Below are 26,665 nucleotides of genomic sequence, written 5' to 3' on the forward strand. Positions count from 1 at the left end.
GTAAGTGGTTGTGTCTTTTTTCAATCCTATTTAAAATTGTTTCTCTTGCATTGGTTCCTACTATAAGAACAGTAAACAAGATGGATTTTTATACATTTTTTAAAGCAGCATGTAAATGAGTATTTGGATTAAATTGCATCTTTCACAGACTCCTGAGATTAGACTTTACGGAGAAATCCACTGGGAAGGCAGGGTTTTTTTTCCCTGAAGCTTATGAAACACTGGCTTATCGCTTAGCAATGCTCATCTATTAAATGATTAGTCCAGTGCTGGTGTTTGATTTATGTATTTCATTAAATAAATGGTAGTCATTGTATGGAATTACAACAAACCAGATGAACAGCTCTTCCTCAACACACTTATCTGTGAAGTGCTGTCATGGTTCAAGATGTTTGTGGTTATTTGGGGAAGAAATAAGAAAAAGGAGCCTGAGAGAAGGTAGTGTTAAATTTTCATAACCTGAATCAGAGAGTTCTGTACAAGTATTGGTACTGCCTGCAATTGCTCCTCTAAGGGGTGTAGTGTAATTTATTCCTGGGTTTGAGGAGGATGAGAGAGATCAGTCCTCATCTCTGAACTGAAACCCCTACTTGGATTAAGTGGTAGTGAATGTGGCATTGTATTTAGATCGCCTAAATTTAGGACAGCTGGCATGATGCAAACTGACTGCAGGTCATTTGGTTGCCACTTAAAGCATTTGTCTGTTGAATAGTGGAGAAAAGAAGACTTGGAGTGGCATCGACAAAAAGATGCTGCCTGGTGGGCCAGGTATTGTGGGGTCATAGAGGCCACCTTGATAGGGGACCACATTAAGAGGCTGTAAGTGAAGGTCACTGGAGGAAGTCATGTCATATGACCAGAATTGTGGGTGTACCTGCACAGAGAGATGTGTGTTGGTATGGCCCCTGTGGTAGCTGTGTGCATATCATTACTATAAAAGACCCATCCTTTCTTATGAGAGGAATTGAAAATAAAAGTAAGGGTGTGTTATGCTTCAGTTTTGCAGTGCACTGGTGAGACCACATCTTGTACTGTGTGCAGTTTTGATTTCCTTATTTAGGGAAATATATAAATGCGTTTGAGGCGGTTTACTAGATTTGACACCTGGACTGAGCGGGTTGTCTTATGAGGAAAAGTTGGACAGACTGGGCTTGTTTTCACTGGAGATTAGAAGAGTGAGGGGAGACTTGATTGAAGTATATAAGATCCTGAATGGTCTTGACAAGGTGGATGTGGAAAGGATATTTCCTCTTGTGGGTGAGTCCAGAATTAGGGGCTGCTTTTAGGACAGATGAGGAGAAATTTTTGGACTTTGGAACTCTGCCTCAGAAGGTGGTGGTGACGGGGTCATTGTATGCTTTTTAGCTGGAGGTAGATTCTTGTTAGGCAAGGGTTATTGAAGGTAGATGGGAGTGGGGAATTCGAGACACTGATCAGCCTGGATGTTATTGAATGGCAGAGCAGGCTCAATGGTCTACTTCTGCTCCTTGTTCATATGTATATTGTAGTCCTGTGAGCCTTACAAAAGTTCACGTACCAAAGGAACAAATAATATTGCAGATATGTCTCCAGGATCAGTGCCTGTTTGGCTGCAGTTTGAGAAATAAAACAGCTGCTGCAGAAGCTCTGCCTCTGGTGTAATATTCTTGGATGAAAGGGCAGATGAATGACTTCTTTCGAAGCTAGCGCTGCTGGCCAATGACCAAGACTGACTCCTTTTCTCTTTTTTAAGCCCTCTATCCCAAAGTTTGTGGAATTAGATACACATCCATCTTCTGTTCAGCATATTCTGGGGCATCATATTCAATACGCATTGCAATGCTTGTTTTTAGAGAACGCTTGCAATTTCTATAGTGTCTGATCACTTCTCTGGGCAGCCCAGTGTATACAGCCACTGAATTTGGATGTGCTGTCACTTCTGTAGACAAATGATGCAACAATTTTGTGTACACAAAGATCCAACAAAATTTGTCTTTAGGTAGTGTCTTTGGTAGAGAAAATTAGTGCTTCAGACAGAATGGAGTCATATTGACTGGATTCAGAACAAAAGGAGCTAAAAGAAAAGGTGATTCCTAGCGAAAGGGAGTGATTTGCTAGTGCTATTGGGAGATTTTAAACTAACTTGGTAGATGGTGTGAACTGGGAAGTAACAGGGAAAATCAAGACGCACAAAGAATTGGAAGACCCAGCACTCGAGTAAGAAATAGTAATGTATTAGGTGGGGTCAGAGTAAGAGGGAATACAATAAAGTCTAAAGTAGATTTTCAGGGCATATGTGCGAATGCACCAAGCGTGGCAAATAAGGTTGGTCCTGTGGGAGTATGATGATGTGGCAATAATAGAGACGGCTCAAAAAAGGGTAGGGCTGTGTACTAAATATTCCTGGATACAAGGTGTTCAGGAAAGAAAGGAGGAGGGGTGGCAGTGTTGATTAAGGATAATGCAGTGCTGGAGAGAGGATGTTTTGGAAGGGTCAAGGACAGAATTTATTTGGTTAGAGCTAAGAAACAATAGAGGTACCATTACACTACTGGGTGTGTTCTATAGACCTCTGACTGCAGGGAAATTGGAGAGGTGCAAACACCACATAGTTATATTGAGGGACAGAGAGGGGGATGTTCAGGAGAATTTTCCACGAGTATGTTACCTGTCCAGCAAGGAAGGAGGCATTGCTGGATCTGGTTCCAGGGAATGACGTGGGACAACTGGATCAAGTGTCAGTAAGGGAACATTTACGGGACAGTGATCACATATAAGGTTTAGGTTAGCAATGGAAAAGAACAAAAAACAATTATTTCAGAGTAAAGGTAATTAATTGGGGAAGAGCTAATTTCAGTGGGGTGAGAACCGATTTTGCCCAGATAAATTGGAATCAAAGATTGGCAGGCAAAACTGTTATTGAAGAATGGGCTGTTTTTAAAGAGGAGATAGTTTGGGTTCAGTTGAGGTGCATTCCCATGAGGCGAACAGTCAAACAAACAGCCAGAGCTCCCTTGATGATGAATGAGATGGAGAGAAAGATGAAGCAGAATAAGTTGTGCGTATGACAGATGTTAGGTTGATAATACAAGTGAGAACCAGACTGAATATAGAAAGTTCAGATGGGGAAATGTAAAGAGACAGTATGAGAAAAGACTGGCAGCCATCATAAAATGAAATCCAAAATCCTTCTATAGCTTGGTAAAGGAAGGAAGGGCCAATTAGGGACCAAAAAAGTGATTTACGCATGAAGACGAAGGGCATAGCTGAGGTGTTAAATGAGTAATTTGCATCTGTCTTTACCAAGGAAGGAGATGCTGCCAGTCATAGTGGAAAAAGGAGGTAATTGAGACACTGGATGGGCTAGAAATTGATGAAGTATTAAAAAGGTTGGCTGTACTTAAAGTTGATAAGTCACCAGGACCAGATGTGATGCACCCAAGGAGACTAAAGGGGTGCAAGGGTGGAAATTGTGGAGGCACTGTCCATAATCTTTGAATCCTCCTTCGATACAGGGGTGGTGCCAGAGGACTGAAGAACTGCAAATGTTACACCCTTGTTCAAAAAAGGTGTAAGGATAAATCCAGCAACTACTGGCTAGTCAGTTAAACCTCATTGGTGGGAAAGAATCACAGAATTGTTACAGCGCAGAAGGAGGCCATTTGGCCCATCATGTCCGCACCAGCACTCCGAAAGAGCAATTCACTTCGTGCCATTCCCCCGCCTTCTCCTCGTAACCCTGCAGGTTCTTCCTTTTCATATAACAGTCTAATTCCCTTTTGAATGCTTCAATTGAACCTGCCTCTACCACACTCTCAGACAGCACATTCTAGACCTAACCACTCGTGTGAAAAAGGTTTTCCTCATGTCGTTTTTGCTTCTCTTACCCGTAACTTTAAATCTGTGCCCTCTTGTTCTCAATCCTTTCACGAGTGGGAACAGTTTCTCTCTATCTACTCTGTCCAGGCCCCTCATGATTTTGAACACTTCTATCAAATGTTCTCATTATTCTTTTCTCCAACCTATCCACATAACTGAAGTTCCTCATCCCTGGAACCATTCTCGTGAACCTTTTCTGCACCCTCTCTAATACCTTAATATCTTTCTAAAGTGTGGTGCTCAGAACCGGACACAATACTCCAGTTGAGGCTGAAGCAGCGTTTTATACAGGTCTATCTGAACTTATTCATTTTTGTACTCTATGCCCCTATTTATAAAGTTCAGGATCCCATATACTTTATTAATCACTTTCTCAACCTACCCTGCAACCTTCAATAGAACCAGATAAAAATTACGGCACAGAATGAGGCCATTCAGTCCGTCATGTCCGCGCCAGCCGAAAAAAACTAGCCGCCCAATCTAATCCTACCTTCCAGTACCTGGTCCATAACCTTGCTGGTTGCAACACTTCAGGTGCAGGTCCAGGTACCTTTTAAAAGAATTGAGGGTTTCTGCCTCCACCACCATTCCTGGCAGTGAATTCCAGACACCCACCATCCTCTGGGTGAAAAAGTTTTCCTTCTGTCCCCTCTAATCCTTCCACCAATCACGTTAAATCTGTGCCCCCTGGTAATTGACCTCTCCACTAGGGGAAACTGGTCCTTCCTGTCTACTCTATCTAAGCCCTCATAATTTTGTACACCTCTATTAAGTCACCTCTCATCCTCCTCTGTTCTAAGAAATGATTTGTGCACATATACCCCCAGGTCCCTCTGCTCCTGCACCCCATTTAGAACTGTATCCTTTATTTTATATTGTCTTTCCTCGTTCTTCCTACCAAAATGAATCACTCCACGCTTTTCTGTATTAAATTTTGTCTACCTCTTGTCTGCCCAGTCCCTCATCCTGTTTATGTCTTCTTGAAGTTTATCACAATCCTCCTCACAGTTCACAATACTTCCAAGAAAAGTAGGGGTCATACAAATATACGAATTAGGCCACTCAGCCCCTCGAGCTGGCTCCGCCATTCAATAAGATCATGGCTGATCTGTTTGTGTCCTAACACTGACCACTGGGGAACCCCACGATATACCTTCCTCCAGTCAAAAAGGCAACCTTTCACAACTACTCTCTGTTTTCTGTCAGCCAGTTTTGTATCCATGCTACCAGTGTCCCTTTTATTCCAACGGCTCTAACTTTGCTGAGAAGCCTGTTATGTGGGACTTAATCAAATGCCTTTTGGAAGTTCATATCCACCACATCAACTGCATTATCCTCATCAATCCTCTCTATTACCTCATTAAAAAAACTCAATCGAGTTATTTATTGAGATCCATAAACCTTAAACTATTTCATTCAAATTTTTAAAAATCATGATTTGTGGATTGTGACTTGTCAGCAAGATTAGGGATACAGGAATATTCAAATTCTGGAGAAGAGCACAGGCACTCTTCCCTGGCCAATATTTATCCCTCAACCAACATCACTAAAACAGATTATCCGGTCATTAGTTCATTGTTGTTAGTGGGACCTTGCTGTGCATAAATTGGCTGCTCTGTTCCTACAACAGTGACCACACTCATAAAAAAAAATGCTTTATTGCTGTGAAGGACTTTGGGATGCCCTGAGGTGAAAAGCGCTAAAAAAACATAGATCCTGTACTGTGTTAGTTTTTCCTTAGAATCATAGAATCGTTACAGCATAGGAGGCCATTCGACCCATCATGCCTATGCTGGCCTTCCTAAGAAACAATTCACATTCACTTCTCTGCCCCCTCCCCACATCCCTGCACATTCCTCCTTTTCAGATATTAAGAATATTTAGAAAAGGTAGAAAAATTTATGGCACAGAAGGAGACCACGCTGCCCATCGTCTCTGTGCTGGCCGAAAAATGAGCCACCCAGCCTAATCCCATTTTCCAGCACTTGGTCCGTATCCCTGCAGCTAACGGGATTTCAGGTGCATATCCAGACACCTTTTAAATGAGTTGAGGGTTTTAGCCTCTACTACCCTTTCAGGCAGTGAGTTCCAGACCCCCACCACCCTCTGGGTAAGAAAATATTTCCTCATCTCCCCTCTAATCGTTCTACCAATCACTTTAAATTTAGATCTATGCCCCTTAGTCACTGGCCCCTCTGTTAAGGCCGAGCTGTTGCAGGAGATCACGGCGCCTTTAAGAGTCCCGCCTGCCTTCCCCTTTAACATGACGCCATAGTGATGTTAGCCAGATATCAGCCAATAGCAGAAGGCGTTGGTGGGGTGTTACAATTTGAACTGTCTGAGCGGGTTGTTGGTGAAATGTTGGCGGAGAGAGCGAGGGGGTGAGTGCAGCCTGTGCACTGGGCAGGGCGGGTTTGAGCCGCTGAATGGAGCCGCCGCTTCCGTTTGGATACATTTCTCCTTCACTGTATCCACATTGTAACAAGTTGGGCGCTTTCAGCTCTCAGTGAATGGCCTCGGGCTCAGCCCGGCCTCACCCCTCTGTGCCCTGCCGGCTCCTGGTTGTAGCGAGGCCCGAGGAGGATTCCTCTCCTCCTGTTGATTCCTGTCTCCCCGAGCTGCTGGGTGCTGAGCTGTTGCTTCAATTGCAGGAGCCTGCGCTTTACAGATAAGACCTTATGTTTGAAAGAAAAATCTACCGTTTTAGATTAAAGGAACATTTAATGGGTGGCGCAGTGGTTAGCACCGCAGCCTCAGCGACCCGGGTTCAACTCTGGGTACTGCCTGTGTGGAGTTTGCAAGTTCTCCCTGTGTCTGCGTGGGTTTCCTCCCACATGCCAAAGACTTGCAGGTTGATAGGTAAATTGGCCATTAGCAATTGCCCCGAGTATAGGTAGGTGGTAGGGAAATATAGGGACAGGTGGGTATGTGGTAGGAATATGGAATTAGTGTAGGATTAGTATAAATGGGTGGTTGATGGTTGGCACAGACTCGGGCCGAAGGGCCTGTTTCAGTGCTGTATCTCTAAACTAAACTAAAAACTAAAGTCTGATACCATGACTATTCACCCCTTATTTTCCATGCTTCAATCCTGTCTTATGATATATCTCCTTGTGAATTGAAATTAATGTGGTCTTTTTTTAAAAAAAAATTGACTTATTTCAAAAGAACTAATTGATTGTTTCGATGGTGGCTTTGAAAGAAATATCTTTTGTTTCCCCTTATTTGGAAAGGCAAGCCCAAATGAATGTTACATGTGGGGAAGACCAGTTGGCAGAGCTGTACTTAGAGTTTCATAGAGAGTAGAAAATGCCCACCTTCAGTTCCTGATCTGGACTGAGTTAGTTGAGTGAGTGTGTGAGTGTTGCGATTGGCTTATCAGCCAGGGTTTCCACTCCAGTGTGTACCTGGAAATCAGGTGAGGGAAGTGTTGAATTCAGCTGTGATGTGCCTTTGGTAGGAACCCCCAGCTCAACAACATGAATGAAAGTCTTGTGTTTATATTGGCACCCCCATCCATCACCTTCAATATTCACTCCCTCCACTACTGGCACACAGTAACAGCAGTGTGTACCATCGACAAGATGCACTGCAGTAACTTGCACCTTCCAAACCTGTGACCTCTACTACCTAGAAGGTAAATGGGGACACCACCACCTGCAAGTTCCCCTCCAAACCACACACCATCCTAACTTCAAAATCACCATTCCTTTATTGTCACTCCCTACCTGACAGCACTGTGGGTGTACCTACACCACAAGGGCTGCAACAGTTGAAGAAGGCAGCTTGCCACAATTGTCTTGAGGACAATTAAGGATGGGCAATAAATGCTGGCCTTGCCAGTGATGCTCGCATTCCATGAACAAATTAAAAATATATATACAGTACCTTTTAGGAAGTTTGAATGTGCTTTACTGACAATTAAGTACGTTTTGAAGTGTAGCTGCTGTTGTAATTTTAGAAGTATGGCAGCCAATTTGTGCACAGCAAGCTCCCATAGACAGCACTGGGAAGATGACCAGATAATCTCTATTTAGTGATGTTGGTTGAGGGATAAATATTGACCAGGACAACTCTGCTTCTCTTCAAGATAGTGGCCATTGGTTCTTTTATGTCCATCTGAGTGGGAGGACCTGGCCCTGGTTTAATGTCTCACCTGAAAGATGGCATCTCCAATGGTGCAGCTCTCCATTACTGTATTGGAGTGTCAGCCTAGATTTGCGCTTATGTCTCTGGAATGGAGCTTGAAGCCACAACTCTGACTCGAGCATGAATGCCAGCAATTGAGCCATGGTTTTAATGCCATTAATGAAATAAGGCACTTCACAGGAATTATCAGTTATCGGACAAAAATTTGACAAAGTATTCAAGAAATAATTGAAGGTTTTGAGACTCTTTTAGAAGCTAACTGAAACGAATGTTGGATTATAGAGTCATAGAGTTATACAGCACAGAAACAGGCCCTTCGGCCCATCGTGTCTGTGCCGGCCATCAAGCACCTAACTATTCTAGTCCCATTTTCCAGCACTTGGCCCGTAGCCTTGTATGCTATGGTGTTTCAAATGCTCATTTAAATACTTCTTAAATGTTGTGAGGGTTCCTGCCTCTACCACCACTTCAGGCAGTGTATTCTAGATTCGAACTGCCCTCTGGGTGAAATTTTTTTTCCTCAAATCCCCTCTAAACCTCCTGCCCCTTAACTTAAATCTGTGCCCCCTGGTTATTGACCCCTCTGCTAAGGGAAAAAGTCTCTTCCTATCTAACCTATCAATGCCCCTCATAATTTTGTATACCTCAATCAATGTCCCCCCTCATCCTTCTCGGCTCTAAGTAAAACAACCCTGGCCTTTTCAGTCTCTCTTCATAACTGAAATGCTCCAGCCCAGGCAACATCCTGGTGAATCTCCTCTGCACCCTCTCCAGTGTAGTCACATCCTTCCTATAGTGTGGTGACCAGAACTGTACACAGTACTCCAGCTGTGGCCTAACTAGCGTTTTATACAGCTCTTATATTCTATGCCTCTGCTAATAAAGGCAAGAATTCCATATGCCTTCCTAACCACCTTATCTACCTGTGCTGCTGCCTTCAGTGATCTATGGACAAGTACACCAAGGTCCCCTCTGACCTTCTGTACTTCGTAGGGTCCTACCATCCATTATATATTCTTTGCCTTGTTAGTCCTCCCAAAATGCATCACCTCACACTTCTCAGGATTAAATTCCATTTGTCACAGCTCCACCCATCTTACCAGCCCATCGATATCGGCCTGTAATCTAAGGCTTTCCTCCTCACTATTTACAACACCACCAATTTTCGTGTCATCTACGAACTTATCATACCTCCTATATTCACGTCTAAATCATTAATGTACATTACAAACAGCAAGGGTCCCACCACTGATCCCTGTGGTACACCACTGGTCACAGGCTTCCAGTCGCAAAAACAACCCTAGACCATTACCCTCTGTTTCCTGCCACTAAGCCAATTTTGGATTCAATTTGCCAAATTATCCTGGATCCCATGGAGTCTTGCCTTCTTAACCAATCTCCCATGCGGGACCTTATCAAAAGCCTTACTGAAGTCCATGTAGACTGCATCAACTGCTTTACCCTTATCTACACATCTAGTCACCTCCTTGAAAAATTCAATCAAGTTAGTCAAGACACGATCTCCCCCTGACAAAGCCACGCAGGTTATCCCTGATTGTTCCCTGCCGCTCCAAATGGAGATTAATCCTGTCCCTCAGAATTTTTTCCAATAGTTTCCCAACTGATGTTAGAAAACTATTTAAGGTTTGAGGGGAGCAAAGCGCGATAGAGCTGTACCCCAAGGGAATCACTGCTGACTATTGTGCACAGTCTAGCAGCTGGTTTGAGAGCATCAGTAACAGTCATCTGGTAACTGGTCAGTTGCCTGTCGTCCTGGTTAGAAATAGTGAGGAATGTCTTGTAAAGGAACTCTCTAAACGTGCATCGTACAGTTGTATCTGTTTTCAAAGGTGTATCGTTTTTGCCAGCTGCTGTTGGAAAAACTTTGCTTTTCTTAAATTGTAGGCTTCTCAAGGAATCGGAGCTTGCAAAAAAAATCCATGAAGTGGATGAGTGTGTATCAGAGGAAGGTCCTGCTGTTGTTCAGCATGCGATTGTAAGTATTGCGTTGCATATTGTAATACATTTCTGCAAAACCTAAGTCCAAAGGTAAGCTTGCAGAGTCAGTAGGAGATAAGACATGATAAATCAAGTAGTGGTGGGTGATTTGGAACAGCCATGCTTCGGTTTTAAAAGCCTGTAGATCCGTGGACAGTGTTGTCCACATGTGGCTAATTGATAACCCAGATGTGGCTAATTGTATTTAAGGCACTGTATGTAACTGGACTCAGCCTCTCTGGGCTGGAGAAGGGGAAATGAGCTGGGATAGTGACCCAGTTGGAAAGTCCACCTAAAATTTCAGTTCTCTCCAAACCCTTGACATCCTTCCTAAAGTACAATGCCCAGAATTGGACACAATACCCCAGCTTATGTGGACGTTGGATGAGAGCATGTTTCAGGTCCTGAGACCCGCACTGTTCAACAGCCTGCCAAGGTGAAGAGCGTTTGTTTGGACAAGGTGCTGCAGGGCTGCCAGTGTCAGTCAAACTATTCCAGCAATAGCCAGCACCTTCATGAAGGGAGAGGGGAAAGGAGGAGAAAGATCATGATACAAGGTCAGGATTTTGCTGGGGGAGTAAAGTCTTGACTGGCAGTCTCATGTTGAGAAAGTGACTCTCACAATTTGTGCAGGGATGGTCAGAGTCACTTTTGTCAGCTTTGCTCACTTTCCAGCACTGTCACCTCCAAGTCAGAAGGTTGCAAGTTCAACACCAACTCCAGAACTCGACCACGTATTCCAAGAATAGAAGCAAAATACTGCAGATGCTGGAAGTCTGAAACAAAAACAGAAAATGCTGGAAATACTCAGCATCTGTGGAGAGAGAAACAGAGTTAACATTTCAGATCAATGGCCTTACATCTTCTTCTTTGGCCTCCTTGAATCGAGAGACAATGGGTAAGGGCCTAGAGGTGGTCAGTGGTTTGTGAAGCAGCGCCTGGAGTGGTTATAAAGTCCAAGTCTAGAGTGACGGACTCTTCCACAGGCGCTGCAGATAAAATTGGTTGTCGGGGCTGTTACACAGTTGGCTCGCTCCTTGCACTTTTGTCTTTTTTCCTGCCAACTGCTAAGTCTCTTTGATTTGCCACTCTTTAGCCCCAACTTTATGGCTGCCCGCCAGCTCTGGCGATCACCGGCAGCTGACTCCCACAACTTGTGGTCATTGTCACAGGAGTTCATGTCGCGTTTGCAGACGTCTTTAAAGCAGAGACATAGACGGCCGGTGGGTCTGATACCAGTGATGAGCTCGCTGTACAATGCGTCCTTGGGGATCCTGCCATCTTCCAAGCTATTTCAAGCGCCGCTGGCTCAGTAGGATGTATAAGCTGGGGATGTTGGCCACCTCGAGGACTTCTGTGTTGGAGATACGGTCCTGCCACCTGATGCCAAGGAATCTCCGGAGGCAGCGAAGATGGAATGAGTTGAGACGTCGCTCTTGACATACGTTGTCCAGGTCTTGCTGCCATAGAGCAAGGAAGGTACTGAGGACACAGGCTTGATACGCTTGGACTTTTGTGTTCTGTGTCAGTGCGCCATTTTCCCACACTCTCTTGGCCAGTCTGGACATAGCAGCGGACGCCTTTCCCATGCGCTTGTTGATTTCTGCATCGCGAGACAGGTTACTGGTGATAGTTGAGCCTAGGAAGGTGAACTCTTGAACCACTTCCAGAGCGTGGTCACCAATATTGATGGATGGAGCATTTCTGACGTCCTGTTCCATGATGTTTGTTTTCTTGAGGCTGATGGTTAGGCCAAATTCATTGCAGGCAGCCGCAATCCTGTCAATGAGTCTTTGCAGACACTCTTCTGTGTGGGATGTTAATGCAGCATCGTCAGCAAAGAGGAGTTCCCTGATGAGGACCTTCCGTACTTTGGTCTTCGCTCTAAGATGGACAAGGTTGAACAACCTGCCACCTGATCTTGTGTGGAGGAAAATTCCTTCTTCAGAACGAGAAAAAATGAGAGATTTAGCAGTTTTTAAGCAAGTGCAGCCAGGAAGACAGCAGGAAATGGGGAACATAGAACAAAGGGGAAGGCTTGTGATGCGCAAAAGTAATTAAATGACAAAAAGGACAATGGTGCCGGGCAGCTTCTAGGTTGACTATTCCAGGGTATACTGCATCATCAGAGATACTGTTCTCCAAATGAGATGTTAAGCCAAAATCCTGCCCGTCTGTTCGGATCATTCGAGTGGAAGTTAACAAAGACTTTTATTTATATTGCGCCTTTAATGTGGAAAAACATCCCAAGCACTTCACAAGAATGTTATAAAACAAAATTTGACACCGAGCCTCAAAAGGAGATGTTAGGACAGCTACTAAAAAAATTGGTCACAGGTAGGTTTTAAAGTGCATCTTCAAGCAGCTGAAGGCACATCCACCAATGGTGGAGCATTTATAATCGGAGATGGTCAAGAGGCCAGAATTAGAGGAGCACAGAAATTCCAGAGGGTTGTGGGGCTGGAGGAGATTAGAGAGAAAGGGAGGGGCGAGGCCATGGGGTTGGAAAACAAGGTTGCTAATTTTAAAACCGAGACGTTGCCTAACCAGGAGCCAGTGTGGATGAGCGAGCACAGTGTGTGATGGGTGAGCGGTACTTGGTGCAAGTTAGGACATGGGGAGCAGAGATTTGGATTGCCTCACGTTTACAGAGGTTAGAACATGGGAGACTGGCCAGGAGAATGTTGGAATATTCAAGTCTAGAGATAACAAAGGCATGGATGAGGATAAAGATCCCTGGCACTATTCAAAGAAGAGCCTTGGGTTTATCCAAAGTCCAAGGCAACATTCTTCCCTTACTCAACAGCAGCAGAAAAATCCATTAACTGACTCGTCATCTCATTGCAGTTTTTGAGGTCTTGCCATGCGCAAAATGACTGATATTTATCCACTTACTGCAAAGTAATTAATTGTATTAAAAGCATTTTGAGCCACTCTCAGTTCTAATGAATGTGCAGGAACAGAGGGACCTGGAGGTGCATGTGCATCGATCTTTGAAGGTGGCAGGACATATTGAGAGAGTGGTTAGTAAAGTATATGGGATCTTGGGATTCATAAACAGAGGCATTGAGTAAAAAGCAGGGATGTTGTGCTGAACCTTTATAAAGCTCTGGTTAGGCCCCATCTGGAGTATTGCATCCAGTTCTGGTCACCACACTTCAGGAAGGATGTGAGGGTCCTTGAAAGTGTGCAGAACAGATTTACTAGAATGGTTCCTGGAATGGGGATTTTAGTTACAAGGTTAGGTTGGAAGAGCTGGGATTGTTCTCCTTAGAACAAAGAAGATTGAGGGGAGATTTAAAAGAAGTGTACAAGATTATGACAGGCTTAGATAAGTTAGACATTGAAAAGCTGTTCCCAATAGTTAATGGTACAATGACTAGGGGACACAGATTGAAAGTTTTGAAAGCAATGCAGGGGGAATATGAGGAAGCACTTTTTTACGCAGCGGGTGGTAATGACCTGAAACTCACTGTCCACAGGGTGGTGGAAGTGGAGACAATCAATGACTTCAAGAGGAAGTTGAATGGCCACATATAGGAAATAGACTTGCAGAGCTACAGCGATCGAGCAGGGCATTGGTACTGAAGGAGTAGCTCTGTGGAGAGCTAGCAAGGACTTGATGGGCTGAATGGCCTCCTTTTTTGCCATATATGACTGTGTAAGAAGGCATATCATTAGACGCAAGCCTACTTTATCTAATGGGGTTGTTAATGCTACGTTACACTACTTAGATTTGTTGAGTCTCTATTTACAATGCAGGTACCGCGCCTTACTCTTTCAGGGTTTTCGGAGGAACCAGAAGATGATGTTTCGGCAACTGAAGACTTGTGCTTTATTCCTGGACATGGTGAAAAACAGTGATGTCAAGGAAATTAAAGAACGTATCCAGCAGCAGGATATCCGTGAGTTTGGGGGACTGAAAGCTGGTTCTAATGGAGATTCTTGGGATCCACTTCATCTGAAAGATCATTGCTTGAGGGAAAAAAATGATGTAATTGGCATGAACTCATGGCCAATAAAACCAAGGCTTTCAATAATTTAAAATACAATCTCATTCTTGTATTCATATCCCTCCATGGCCTTGTCCCTTCCTAGCTCATCTCCAATTCTACTACCCTCCGAGATCTCTGCACTCCTCCAATTCTGGCCTCTTGCTCATCTCCCAATTTTCATCGCTCACCATTGATGGCCGTGCCTTCAGCTGCCTAGGCCCTAAGTTCTGGAATTGCCTCCCTAGGCCTCTGTATACCCTTTTGATATCCCTTCAAAACTACCTCTTTGACTAAGCTTTTGGTCATCTGTCCTAATAACTCCTCGTGCTTGGTGTCCAGTTTTGTCTGATAATGCTCCTGTAAGGTGCCTTGGGATGTTTGACGATGTTAATGGTGCTATATAAACGCAAGTTGTTGTTGGTTTGAAGTGGTGTTCAGATGGCTTAATGCCAGTTGTGCCCCAGTCACTTTATGGCCACATGACATGGGTTCACTGACCAGAGGATGACTGTACTGCTCTTCAGTCAGTAGGATGTTCTCTCTTCCCCGCTCCCTGTGTAGCGTTCTGCTCACTGTCATTCCATTCGATTTCCACTCCGCCAATGCAAATCGGGAATTGGGAGCTCGCCTTAGAGGCGATGCAGTCATGAGCCTGTGTTTCAGCACGTTATTGAAACAAATAACATTTCCTAGGTCATCCACTCCGGCAGTTTGTTTATTAGTTGCATTTATTAAATGTGATTGTTGAATAAGAGCCTTTATGAAGGATCTGGAAATTTTTGGGGATGGCGGTGGAGGTAGTTTAAGGTTCTGCTCAATTTCTTTTGTCAAACTCAAAACAAAATATTATTTTGAGTTTTGTTTGCCTTATTTCTGACAAAAGTGTTTTAGTAGAGAAGCTTTTTAATGTAGTGAAATGTCTCAGAGCAGAGTGGACACTGAGCAAGATGTAGGAAAATAAATAAAGGCATGCTCAAAAAAAATAGTATATTTTAAAGTGATTTATGAAGCTGGGAAGAGCTGGATCAGTACAGGAAGAGGAGTCCAGCATGCATGGGGGATGAATGCAGAGTAGCCCAGAGTTGGGTATTGGAGTGCTTGGATCAGAGCTGCCACAGGCAAAGTGGAGGAAGGCCAGGAAAGGATTTGCAGGCATGGACAAGTTTTGAAATCTCAAGTTCTTGGGGTCAGTGAAGTGTTACCTGGACAGGACTTGGTATGGAATCGGAAGCAAGTGGTGGAGATTGAAAGAGTTGCAGTTCTTGCAGTCCGTCTATGCAAACAAGTAAGGAGAGCATTGGAAAAATAGAGCCTACTGTTGCTAATGTGTAGCAGTGGGTGTAAGATGGAGACAGAGGTGGCCAATGTTAGAGGTGAAAGTAAATATTTTAAATAATGGGATAGAAACTTGCATCAAATGAGCCCCATTGAGCAAGCTGTAGTGGGGGTGGCAATGGAATCAGGTTAAGAGTTTGTAGTTTTTGCCTGGAGCCAGACAATGGTTTCAGTTTTGCTAGCATTAAGCTGGCGAAAGACTTGTCATCCATTGATTGGTCAGACAAGCACAGGAAGGCAATTGTGGGGAGGTAAAAGCGGACCATTGGCAGACACATAGAAGCTGACCTCATGCTGGCGAGTATTACAGTGAGGCAACATATAGCAGAGGAAAAAGGGGATTACGAAGGATGGAACTGGAGAAAACCTAGCTGGCGCAGGAGCAGAAACCACAGCAGATGTGTTAGCTACAGTGGGAGGTAGGAACGGATCCATGGAGTGTGAGGGCGAAGAAGCTAATGAGGAGAGGTTGCAGAGGAGGATGGAGTAGCTGATTTGTATCGAAAAGGTGCGAGGCAGACAAGGAAGTGTAATGGGCTACAGTGACCATCACAAAGGATGTCAGTGGCTTTGGGCAGGGCAATGTCAGTGCTGTGCTGGAGCAGACACCAGACTGAAGAGATTCCCCCAATAGGGAATGGTGATGGAGGTGACCGCTGAGTTGGATTCAGGACATTGGCGAGGCTTGGTGGCGAGAGCTAACAGATCGTGTTTTTCTTTTATTTGGGCGAGTGTTAGTTTTGGAGGGTGGTGGTGGGGGGGACGATAGCTATGGGAGGGAGTAGTTATTGATGACAGTGAGCACTGAGGTATGGGGGATAAAGTGCTGCAAACAAAAGAGGGTGATCAAAAGAGCAGTTGATGGATCCCATGAAAGGGTCGGTGGATGGGGGAGCCATAGAGTAATGGGGTTGAGCTGAGCAGGGAGGTGTCTGAGTGGTTAGGGCAGGGAGACATTGAGGGGGAAACAGGCCAGGTGGGGATAGCAGAGTGGGTAGCCTCAATTTTAGAGACAATGAAATCCATTAATTCCTTGCACCTAGTGTTAGAGGTGACAGCTGAGGGTGTAGAGGTGGCAGTTTGTGGGAGAGTAAAGAAATTTGGGTTCCTGCAGCATATTCCTGGAGCTTGATGGAGGAGAGGGAAGGGTCGTGATAACTTGAGATGCTAAAGCTGGATTGGACAAGCAAGTCAATTGTAGGTTATGGCCATGTGGCCTTGCTCTGTGTCCCTCTGCAGAGTGGGCTTACCAGGGCAAGCAGTAACGGTGGTGATGTGCAGGGATTTGGTGGGGACAAGGACACTGAAAATGGAAACAAAGGAGCAGTGGAACATATTAATGAAGGTAGTGATGTTGTAGGAAGGTGTGTTGGAGGGTATTTTGGAGTGCGAGTAGTAGTGAAGGAGCAGAGTGTATGCTTGTCTGGGGCAGAGAATGATTTAAAGAGGTTGGGGAAAGGCAGACAGATATGGACAGTGAGGAAGGCTGGGAAGTGATCAGAAATGGGCTTGACGATGCAAGTTATACAATCAGTCCCATTCACCCATCACCCCTGTGTTCGCTGACCTACATTGGTTCCCAGTTTGGCAATGTGTCGATCTTGAATTCTTATCCTTGTGTTCAAATCCCTCTAGGTCTCAAAACTCTTTCAATTCTGACCTCTTGTGCATCCCAAATTCCCTTCGTCAATTTGTTGTTGGCTGTGCCTTCAGCTACCTGGGCCCTAAACTCTGGAATTCCCTCCCTAAACCTCCACCTCTCTTTCCTCCTTTAAGATGCTGCTTAAAACCTACCTCTTCATCCAAGGCTTTTAGTCACCTGACCTAATATCTCTCAGTGGCTCAGTATGAAATTTTGTGTGATAATGCTTCTTGGGATGTTTTGCTACATTAAATGTAAGTTAATGGATGATGGTGAGGTTGAGAGGATGGCTGCGCAGGTTAGCTGACCCTTTCGCTTGCGAAAGGATTTTGGTAGATTCGATAGGCTTGGTGTTTAGAGCGGTGGGACAGTGGAAGCTGAAATACTTGATGCTAGTTCATTTCTTTAAATAGAGAAGAAACTGAATGAAACAAGGCAAAAGTGGAAGAGCCTGAAAGCAGAATGTCGAGTGCAAGATGAAGAACTGCAAAACATTTCTACAATTCTGCAGAAATTCCAAACTCTGGAGACAAAGCAGCAAGCTCTGAGGGATGCTATTCAGTTATATGAAGCAAAGGTAATCAGAAGTTCACTGTACAGGAGCCAATTGGTTTTCATGTTGACTGTGGCTCAGTGGGATAGCTCTCTTATCTGAGTCAGAATCCCACTTCAGAGACTTGAGCACAAAATCTAGGCTGGCACTCCCAGTGCAGTACTGAGGGAGTGCTGCACTGTCAGAGGTGCCTTCTTTTGAAGGAAATGTTACCTAAGGCCCCATCTGCCCTCTTAGGTGGGCGTAAAAGATCCCCAGAACTATTTTGTAGAAAAGCAAGGGAGTTCTTCTCAGTCTCCTGGCCAAATCCCTCAACCAGCATCACTTTAAAAAAAAATCGGATCACTATCGCATTGCCGCCTGTGGGATCTTTCTGTGTGCAAACTGACTGCCACATTTTCCAACATTGCAACAGTGACTGCATTTCAACCTTACATCATTGGGTGTAAAATATTTTGGAACGCCCTGAGGTCATGAAGTGATGGTACCAGGGAAGCTGTTGTCCTAAAGTATTTTCACATCTATCACAACTCGTAAAACATTCCAAGGTGCTTCACAGGAGCGTTATCAGATAAAGCTTTGCATCAAGCTGCACAAGCAGATATTAGGACAGGTGACCAAACACATGGTCAAAGGGATGGGTTGTAAGGAGAATCTTAAAGGAGAGAAGCAGAGAGGTTTAGGGAGTAAATTTCAAAGTTTAGGGCCCAGCCCACTGAAGGCAGGGTGCCATTGATGGAGCAATGAAAATTGGAGGTATGCTGGAGGCCAGAATTAGAGGAGCGCAGAAATCTGAGAGGGTCATGGGGCTGGAGGAATTTTAAAATTGAGGCATTGCTGGACTGGGAGCCAATGTAGGTCAGCGAATGCAGGGTGATCTCCCTGAGGGAGGGTGCCTGGCTGTCACTTTGCAGTTCCCAATGTGATAAGGTTGAAATCAAGACTGCCACTAGCGCAGGCTCACATCCCAAAACTAACTGATGCAGCGTGGGGGGAAATCCCTATCTGTCTACTGTTCATTGTATGGCTCTTGCAGTCAACTGAGATCGCTAATTCATTTTCATTATTTTCCCGCAAACAGAAACAACAGTTGGAAGCGGCTCTGCAACAGATAAAGTTACAACTTAAGGAGGTACGTTAGTAGAGACTGGCAATGATCATAAAATTTATAGAATTGTTTGAAAGGCATTTGGGTGGTTTTGACAAACTGGCAGCTTTTATGCTATTATCTGGTGTCAGCTCAGAAATTGGCAGGTTTACTGAATTTCATTCAGGGTTGGATTTGAACTGAACCTCCGTTAACTGTAACTGCTAGGCTGCTGTAGCCATTTTGTTCCTAGTCCTTGTCTGAGACTTTGTTAGTTCAGCTGAGAGTTGATGAAAGTCATAAAAGCAAGGCGAGGAGCCAAAGTGGAACTTGAGCCCAGGATCTTGTAGTTGGAATAAATTACTTTGCTGCCATACTCTTCAAGTCTAGTTGTATCTTTTTATTTCTTGTCCAGGAGCGGAAACTCACTTTGGCAAAAGAGAAGAGCCTGACTGAACAGGCCATCGAGGAATGTACTTTGTGCATAAGCAAGTGTCATACTTCAATACAACAGGCACAGCAAACAACCCAGCTCTTGACTAAGAAAGGTGGCTTCAGTGACTGGTGAGGACCACTAGATCCAATATAGATTGATACTGGTATAATGGTTTATGGTGCAAATGTCGTTAAAGCAGGTGCTGTGGGAGATGGAACTCACTTCACAAGTGCCAATGGGTTTTGTAGTCAGTCCCACCCAGTGAGAGTTTCTGTACTTTACAGTCACAAATCTCACTGATATACTTCCGCAAGGAGTATTGACACCACTGTGTCACACAATGAGTTGGGAGATGGAGCAGGATTTCCAGCATGACTTACAGAAAACAGTGTTTCACAGCAAACAAAGTCTGTTTAACCAGTGTCTCTATGAACTACAGCAAACAGGACTCATTACCAAAACTACAGCAACGTCTCCCGATTAGAAACAGGCTTATTTCTCCAGCAAAATGCAGTGAATGGAGAATAAATTGTGTGTAATATCAGTCTCCGTCACTTACAGCAGTGCGGGCTCTGGGCGTGATTGACGATGGAATCAGACACACATCCTCATTCTGGTCGGGGATGATGATGATGTCACAGTATGCAGCTGTGTTTCTGTCATAAAGGTACCATTAGTGAGCAAAAGTCGATTTAATGAGGAGGGATTAATAATGCAGAGGTGAGGAAATTGCGAAGGATACCCACACTTTAACTAGTTTGTAATTCATTCGATCCAGTTGAGATTGTTGTCTTCAGTTCATTTGTCCTCAGTGTTGCTTTTACCTGACTCTATTTATTTCTCACAACTAATCGAGCTCTGTGTGTTCTTTAATTTTAAAGCATACACCCTTGTGATTTTCGCACACTGTCACGGCTTTACGAGACCGTGAAATCCCAGTCAGGTGTGAAAGTCCTTACGCTGTCTGAAAATCAGATGACTCTGCGATTTGATCCTCGAGCACTGATCCCACTAACACAGCTCACTCCTCTTGTGTTGACTGTAATTTGGACCACGGATGGGAGAGTTAAGCTCGAGGTGAGCAGATTATTAATTGCTTTGGCATTTTTCTCCCTGCCTTGTTAAACTAACTTTCCGTATGCCACTTGCTTAAGCTTCTGTGTAGGAATTGGACCAGAACAAATGGGGTTTTGGAGGAGTGGGGGTGAACTGCAGTCTCTGGTCTCTCTGCTTCACCCACCTCCGACTTGCAATGTCATCACCACCTCTGGGACCGAGGCTGAGAATGGGAGCTTGGATTTTCCTGCGTCCCTTCCTCCAGCTGTTTTTTTCTCCCCCTCTGAAGCCGTTGGCTTGTGCTGGGAGTTTGATTGTCCACTGCTAGCATCTTTTCTAGCCCAAGTTACTAATGTTCACCTATGAATCTGTGCAGTGAGAAGTAACAAGCAATTCAAGCATAGGGGACCTCTTTCTGGCTAGGGTGGAGATCACTTTGTACCAAAGGAGGCTGTTCAGCCCGTCGTGCCTGTGCAGCCTCTTTGAAAGAGCAGTTGTGCTTCGTACCACACTCGTGCCTTTTGTCCACGACCCTATAATTTCCTCATCCTCAAGTACCTGTCAACCTTCCTTATAAAATTATTTATGGAATCAGCTTCCACCTTTCCAGGAAGAGCGTTCCAGATCCCGACAAATCTCTGGCAAAAAATCTAAACAGGAGATGAGAAATTTTTCCGCTCAAAGATGCTAAAACTATGGCCTCTGGTTATTGACCCATTTGTCAAAGGGAACAAATTTCTCTATCTACCTTAGGCAGGTACCATATGACCAGGGCCAGTCTTCCAGACTAGTTTTGCTTAAAGGGGTCGTGTAAGACCTTTCCAGAATTTTTTCCCCCCCAATTGGTCTGTATTTTTATCTGGGTTTTTTTGCTGCTCTCGGGAGGTCTCACTGGTTTTGGAGGGGTGAGGAGGGGACACATTATGAGGCATCATGGCTGTGTGGGACATGCTGGATAGACCAGAGGGTCTTGTCTTTTCTGGAAGTCTCTGCCCACTCTCTCCCACGCAGTCAAATTTGTACATTCTCTCATTCGCAAATCCTCTCACTCGTGTACCCGCTCACATTTTCTTTCACTCTCATGCTTTCCTCACTCACTCACCATCCCCTCCCTCCCCCTCTCTCTCTCTCACTCATGCTCTCACCCCCTCCTCTTTCTCCTATTGGACATGGGTCTGAAGCATGACAGATTTCCCTCTCCCCAATCCAGTGTTGACTTACAGCTGAGAATATCTGGGACCTTCCTGTTCTGCAGGGTACAGTGAGACCTGGTCTTTATCAAGTGAGTCACTGGGACTGCAGCCCCGAAGAGATTATTGTGAAGACATTGCTTCATGAACAAATTCACAGAAGCTTCTGTTTATGTGATTGGTAAAATAGACTCATTCTGTTATCAGTTTTCATCACCATATCCAGCTCTCTACGTTTCCTTTCTCCCAGACCAATTGTGCCTTCCTTGACCTGTCTGAAATGGAGTCGGTTGACCTACCAAATATTACAGCTGAAATCTGGAAACGTTATATGAGTCAAGCCGAACTTTGGGGTGAAATCCAGCACCTGCAGAACAGGTGAGTTCACACTCAGTTACAAAATCATTGAGTTGCTCTATTCTGTGAAAGAGCTATCCAATTAGTCCCACTCCCCCGCTCTTTCCTCAGAACCATGTAAACTTCTCCTTTTCAAGTATCTATTCAGTTCAGTTAAGATACAGATCAGCCGTGATCTCACTAAGTGGCTGAACGGCCTCCTCCTGTTCCTATGTTCTTCCCAACGAAACTCAACGGGATCAGCAGAACCCGTTGGTGAAACAGTTTAAACAGCCAGTTACTCGGTCCTGACAGGATTCCGCCAATCTTCTGTCCAGGTTACAGCGGGACGTTGGGGGAAATCCTGTGGAACCCCTATCCTGTTACCTTTATCTCACTCAGTCCTTCACTATGCCCTCACACACTTGTTAGGGCGGCACAGTGGCGCAGTGGTTAGCACCGCAGCCTCACAGCTCCAGCAACCTGGGTTCAATTCTGGGTACTGTCTGTGTGGAGTTTGCAAGTTCTCCCTGTGTCTGCGTGGGTTTCCTCCGGGTGCTCAGGTTTCCTCCCACATGACCAAAAGACTTGCAGGTTGATAGGTAAATTGGCCATTATAATTTGCCCCTAGTATGTGTAGGTGGTAGGGAAATATAGGGACAGGTGGGGATGTGGTAGGAATATGGAATTAGTGTAGGATTAGTATAAATGGGTGGTTGATGATCGGCACAGACTCGGTGGGCTGAAGGGCCTGTTTCAGTGCTGTATCTCTAAACTAAACACTGTCTGGCTTCCAGCAGTCACAGAGCAACAAGCAAATTATGGTGTGTGATTCCCAATGCTGAGAAAAGTCCAGCAACCCCATATAAATTAAGAAAGAGAGAAAACAGGGAATTACAGTGCAATTAGACTGACATCCATCATCGGGAAAATGCGGGAATCTAGTATTAAGTAAGTTTTAACTAGCAAATCAAAGTATGATCAGACAGGGGAATCATGTTTGCCAAATTTATTATAGAGTTTTTTGATGGTGGAACTAGTAGGGTAGGTAAATGGGAACCCTCCCCCACACCCAGTAGATGTAATATACTTGGATTTCCAAAAGGCATTTGATGTGCCACACAGAAGGCTAATACACAAGATAACAGATCATGGAATTGGGGGTAATAGCATGGATAGAGGATGGGTTAACAGGAAGGAGAGTAGAGATAAACAGGGCATTTTCAAGTTGGCAGGCTGTAACTAGTGGGGTGCCACAAGGATCAGTGCTGGGACCTCTGCTATTTACAGTCTATATTAATGACTTAGAAGAAGAGACCGAGAGTAATGTATCTAGTTTGCTGACAATACAAAGCTAGGTGGGAATGCAACCTGTGAGGAGGACACAAAAAGAGAGGCAGGTTAATGAATGGGCAACAAGATGGCAGATGGGGTATAATGTGGGCAGGTGTGAGGTTGTCCACTTTGGTAGGAACAGAAAAGCAGAATATTTTTTAAAAGATGTGAAACTTTTAAATGTTGATGTTCAAAGAGACTTGGGCATACTCGTAAAAGGAACACAAAATTAGCATGAAGGTACAGCAAGCAATTAAAGCAAATGGCATGTTGGCCTTTACAGAATCACAGAATTGTTACAGCACAGAAGGAGGCCATTCGTCCCATCGTGTTTGCAGCAGCTCTCCAAAAGAGCAATTCATTTAGTGCCGTTTCCCCACCTTCTCCCTGTAGCCCTGCACATTCTTCCCTCTCATATAACAGTCTAATTCCCTTTTGAATGCATGGGGATTGGAGTAAAGAATAAAGACTTGTTACAATTGGGCTTTGGTGAGACCACACGTGGAGTATTGTGCGCAGTTTTGGTCTTCATATTTAAGGAAGGATATCCTTGCATTGGAGGCGGTACAGCGAAGGTTCACTGGATTGGTTCCTGGGATAAGGGGGATGTCCTATGATGAGAGGCTGAGTATATTGGGCCTATACTCTGGAGTTTAGAAGAATGAGAGATGATCTCATTGAAACATACAAGATTCTGATGAGATAAAAACAAGAAATGCTGGAAATACTCAGCAGGTCTGGCAGCATCTGTGGAGACCCTTCTTCACAACTAGCAAATATTAGAAATGTAAAAGGTTTTAAGCAAGTAAAGCGGGGGGTGGGGCAAGAGATAGCAAAAGAGGAGGTGTTGATAGGACAAGGTCACAGAGAATAACCGACCAGAAGATGGAACAAAGGCAAACGGTAGGTTAATGGTGGGGTGAAAGACAAAGTGTTAGTACAGAGAGGGTGTGAATTGACTGTAAAGCACAAAGCACTCCAAGCACAAACATTAAAAAAACAGTGGGTAGGCACAGTAGAAACAAATGAAAATAAAATGAACAAATAAGATTCTGATGAGGCTCGACAGGATAGCTACTGAGAGATTGTTTCCCCTGGATGGGGAACTGAGATGAGGAGAAACTTCTTCACTCAAAGGGTTGTGAATCTTTAGAAATCTCTACCCCAGAGTGCTATGGATGCTGCATTGTTGAGTATATTTAAGGCTGAGATAGACAGATTTTTGGTGTCTCAGGGAATCAAGGGATATGGGGAGCGGGCAGGAAAGTGGAGTTGAGGCAGAAAATCAACCATGATTGTATTGATTGGCCGAAAAGGCTCGAGGCTCCGGATGGTCTACTCCTGCTATTTATTATGTCCTTATGTAATAAAAGATGGAACATGATCCTAGCTGATCCTCCATTAAATAACTTGCATTTATATAGCGCCTTTCATGACCTCAGAATATTCCAAAGCTGTTTATAGCCAATGAAGTGCGTTTTGAAGTCTAGTCACTATTGTAATGTAGAAAATAAAGCAGCCAATTTGTGCACAGCAAGCTCCCACAAGCAGTGACTAACATAATGACTAGATAATCTGTTCTTTTGATAGTTGACATGTAAATATTGGCCAGGGCACCAAGCAGTCATACACGTCATGGCAGGAGCAGAAACTCTGTTGAACTGTCTTTTCCATTGACCTCCCCAGGCCTGAAGCCGATTTATAGTGTTTCCTTCAACTTTCCTGGGATCTGCAGGGCTGTGGGGAAAGACCCCAAGGGTGGGGTGGAGCTAATTGGATAGCTCCTTCAAAGAGCTGGTACAGGTCTGATGGGTCCAATGGCCTCTTTCTGGATGGTTCTAACTCATGACAGTCTAGAGATTGAACTGGGACCTCTTGTCCTGTATGGTTAAGCATCAAATTGAGACATGCAAATAGAGTAGATTTATTTCAAGTTTCCAATTTTAACTGAGAGCTTGCGGAGTATTTCTGTTCTAATTGCGCAATTTCCAGTGATGGTTTGCTGGCTTGTTTCTAGGTACGCCATTGATTGGCTGGAGAGTGACCGAAAGCTAAAGTTCTTGCAGTTGATTGCTGGCAGTTCCTCAAATGTTGTTTGCACGTTGTATGTCGAGCATGGTTACCCAGGCAACGGTGAGGTCAAGCTCAGCTCCATTCAAGAAAATAACAAACCTATTGAAACTGTAATTAAGGTGAGGATGTTCAAGCAAATTCAACTTTTGGTAAATGTCAATGGTTTACTTACCGAGCCAGTATTCTTGCTCCCTCACAGTACATCTGCTCTGTTGAGAAACTCTTGTCAGAAATGCTGCCCTTTCCTGCAGTGGAACCCTGGCTTGATGATCTTGGGTTACCTGGCTTTGAGAGATGGGGAGGAGATGGAGGAAAGAAGTGTTTAGTCGTGGTGTTTCACCCGTCGTGGTGCAGGGCAAGCTTGATGGACCAGCTCAGCTTTGCCTGCCGTCAATTTTGTATGCTCTTAAGATGGATCATGTTAGTGTTTTCTTTTTTGTTGGTATATGTTCAGGATTACATAATTTCCACATGTCTTCCTCTCCTGGATGAATAAAGGGGCTGAGTGGCCAAGTGACCTTCCTCATACTTGGGTATCTTGTGCATTTGTAGACCTGTGACTGCCCGCCTCCCTCCAGCAAATCACCCACACACAGTCTCCGAGTGACAGTGTGAGGGTGATGTGTTGCACCAGCGAGGGAGGTGGTGTTTAATGGTCTGCCACTGTAGTTCCAACCTCTCCGGGTCACAGTTTTATGTTCCTCATCTGAGCCAAGCTTTAGCGAGTTGTGATTGCGCAGAGAAACTGGAGAGTTGACTAAAAAACATGAGAAGGTGGCTTGATGATGTGGATTAAGACCCTGGCAGGAATGATACTGAGTCATAAGTGATCAGGAAGTTCATTTCAGCCCTTGCTCTATGATATGTTAACTGATTCTGAGCCAATGAGTGGATTGGGGGAACTGACACTGGTGTCTCTGGGTCAGAGGAAGGAAAATAACAAGAGATCCTGATGTGTTTCTACATTGCCTTCCTGCCCCCTGCAGCTGAGAGGATTGGGGCATTGGATAGGTTCTAAGTGCCCCTTCCTTCAACAGCCCACCGCCACTTACTGTCCTGGCTCATGGAGAACAGCCACTTAGTCACGGTACTGAAGGGGCCACTCTCATTCAGATACATAGGAAAGAGGAGAGGTGGGTGCAGAAGAGGCAAGACTCTCACTTTCAAATGCACCCAGAAAATTTGTCAGCAACTTCTGTAAAATGACTTTCTCTGACTCTGATTACTGCGTTTACTCTTTGTTTGTTTCCTCCCCAGCCTCCACAGGCCAAGCCCTCACTATCTGACTGGTTGGAATACCTTAACACCTTGGAGTGTTGGAAAGGATAAAGGACTTTGTAAACTTTAGAAAGTGATGTCTCTCTCTCTCTTGTGCTCTAATAAATATTTTTGTTATGGTCTGTAGTGAATTGTTAACTGTTGTACCCAACAATTCATTTTATTCATGTGGGTGTTGCTGGCTAGGCCATCATTTATTGCCCATCCCTAATTGCCCCTGAGAAGGTGGTGAGGAGCAGCCGCCTTGAACTGCTGCAGTCCATGTGGTGTAAGTACACCCACAGTGGTGTTAGGGAGGGAGTTCCTGGATCTTGACCCAGTGACTATGAAGGAAAGGTGCTTGA

At 44.5% G+C, this 26,665-nt stretch overlaps 1 protein-coding gene across 1 annotated transcript; it reads left to right on the forward strand.

Annotated features, from left to right (window-relative positions):
- Window positions 1-6,135: 6,135 nt before the first annotated feature.
- On the forward strand, window positions 6,136-26,443 carry si:dkey-225f5.4 (uncharacterized). Its single transcript, XM_068013071.1, has 10 exons — window positions 6,136-6,239; window positions 9,913-10,003; window positions 13,790-13,910; window positions 17,391-17,554; window positions 18,612-18,662; window positions 19,033-19,181; window positions 19,935-20,130; window positions 21,550-21,677; window positions 24,988-25,162; window positions 26,301-26,443. The coding sequence occupies exons 1-10, from the start codon at window positions 6,136-6,138 to the stop codon at window positions 26,370-26,372; spliced, it is 1,251 nt and encodes a 416-aa protein (XP_067869172.1). The 3' UTR covers window positions 26,373-26,443.
- Window positions 26,444-26,665: the final 222 nt, after the last annotated feature.

This window comes from Heterodontus francisci, chromosome 33 (assembly GCF_036365525.1).
Source record: "Heterodontus francisci isolate sHetFra1 chromosome 33, sHetFra1.hap1, whole genome shotgun sequence".
Lineage (NCBI taxonomy): Eukaryota > Metazoa > Chordata > Chondrichthyes > Heterodontiformes > Heterodontidae > Heterodontus > Heterodontus francisci.

Coding starts and splice junctions, on each gene's coding strand:
- si:dkey-225f5.4 (XM_068013071.1), top strand. CDS start 6,136: ATGTTAGCCAGATATCAGCCAATAGCAGAAGGCGTTGGTGGGGTGTTA. Junction 19,182..19,934: donor AAAGGTGGCTTCAGTGACTG/GTGAGGACCACT, acceptor TTAATTTTAAAG/CATACACCCTTGTGATTTTC. Junction 21,678..24,987: donor ATCCAGCACCTGCAGAACAG/GTGAGTTCACAC, acceptor GCTTGTTTCTAG/GTACGCCATTGATTGGCTGG.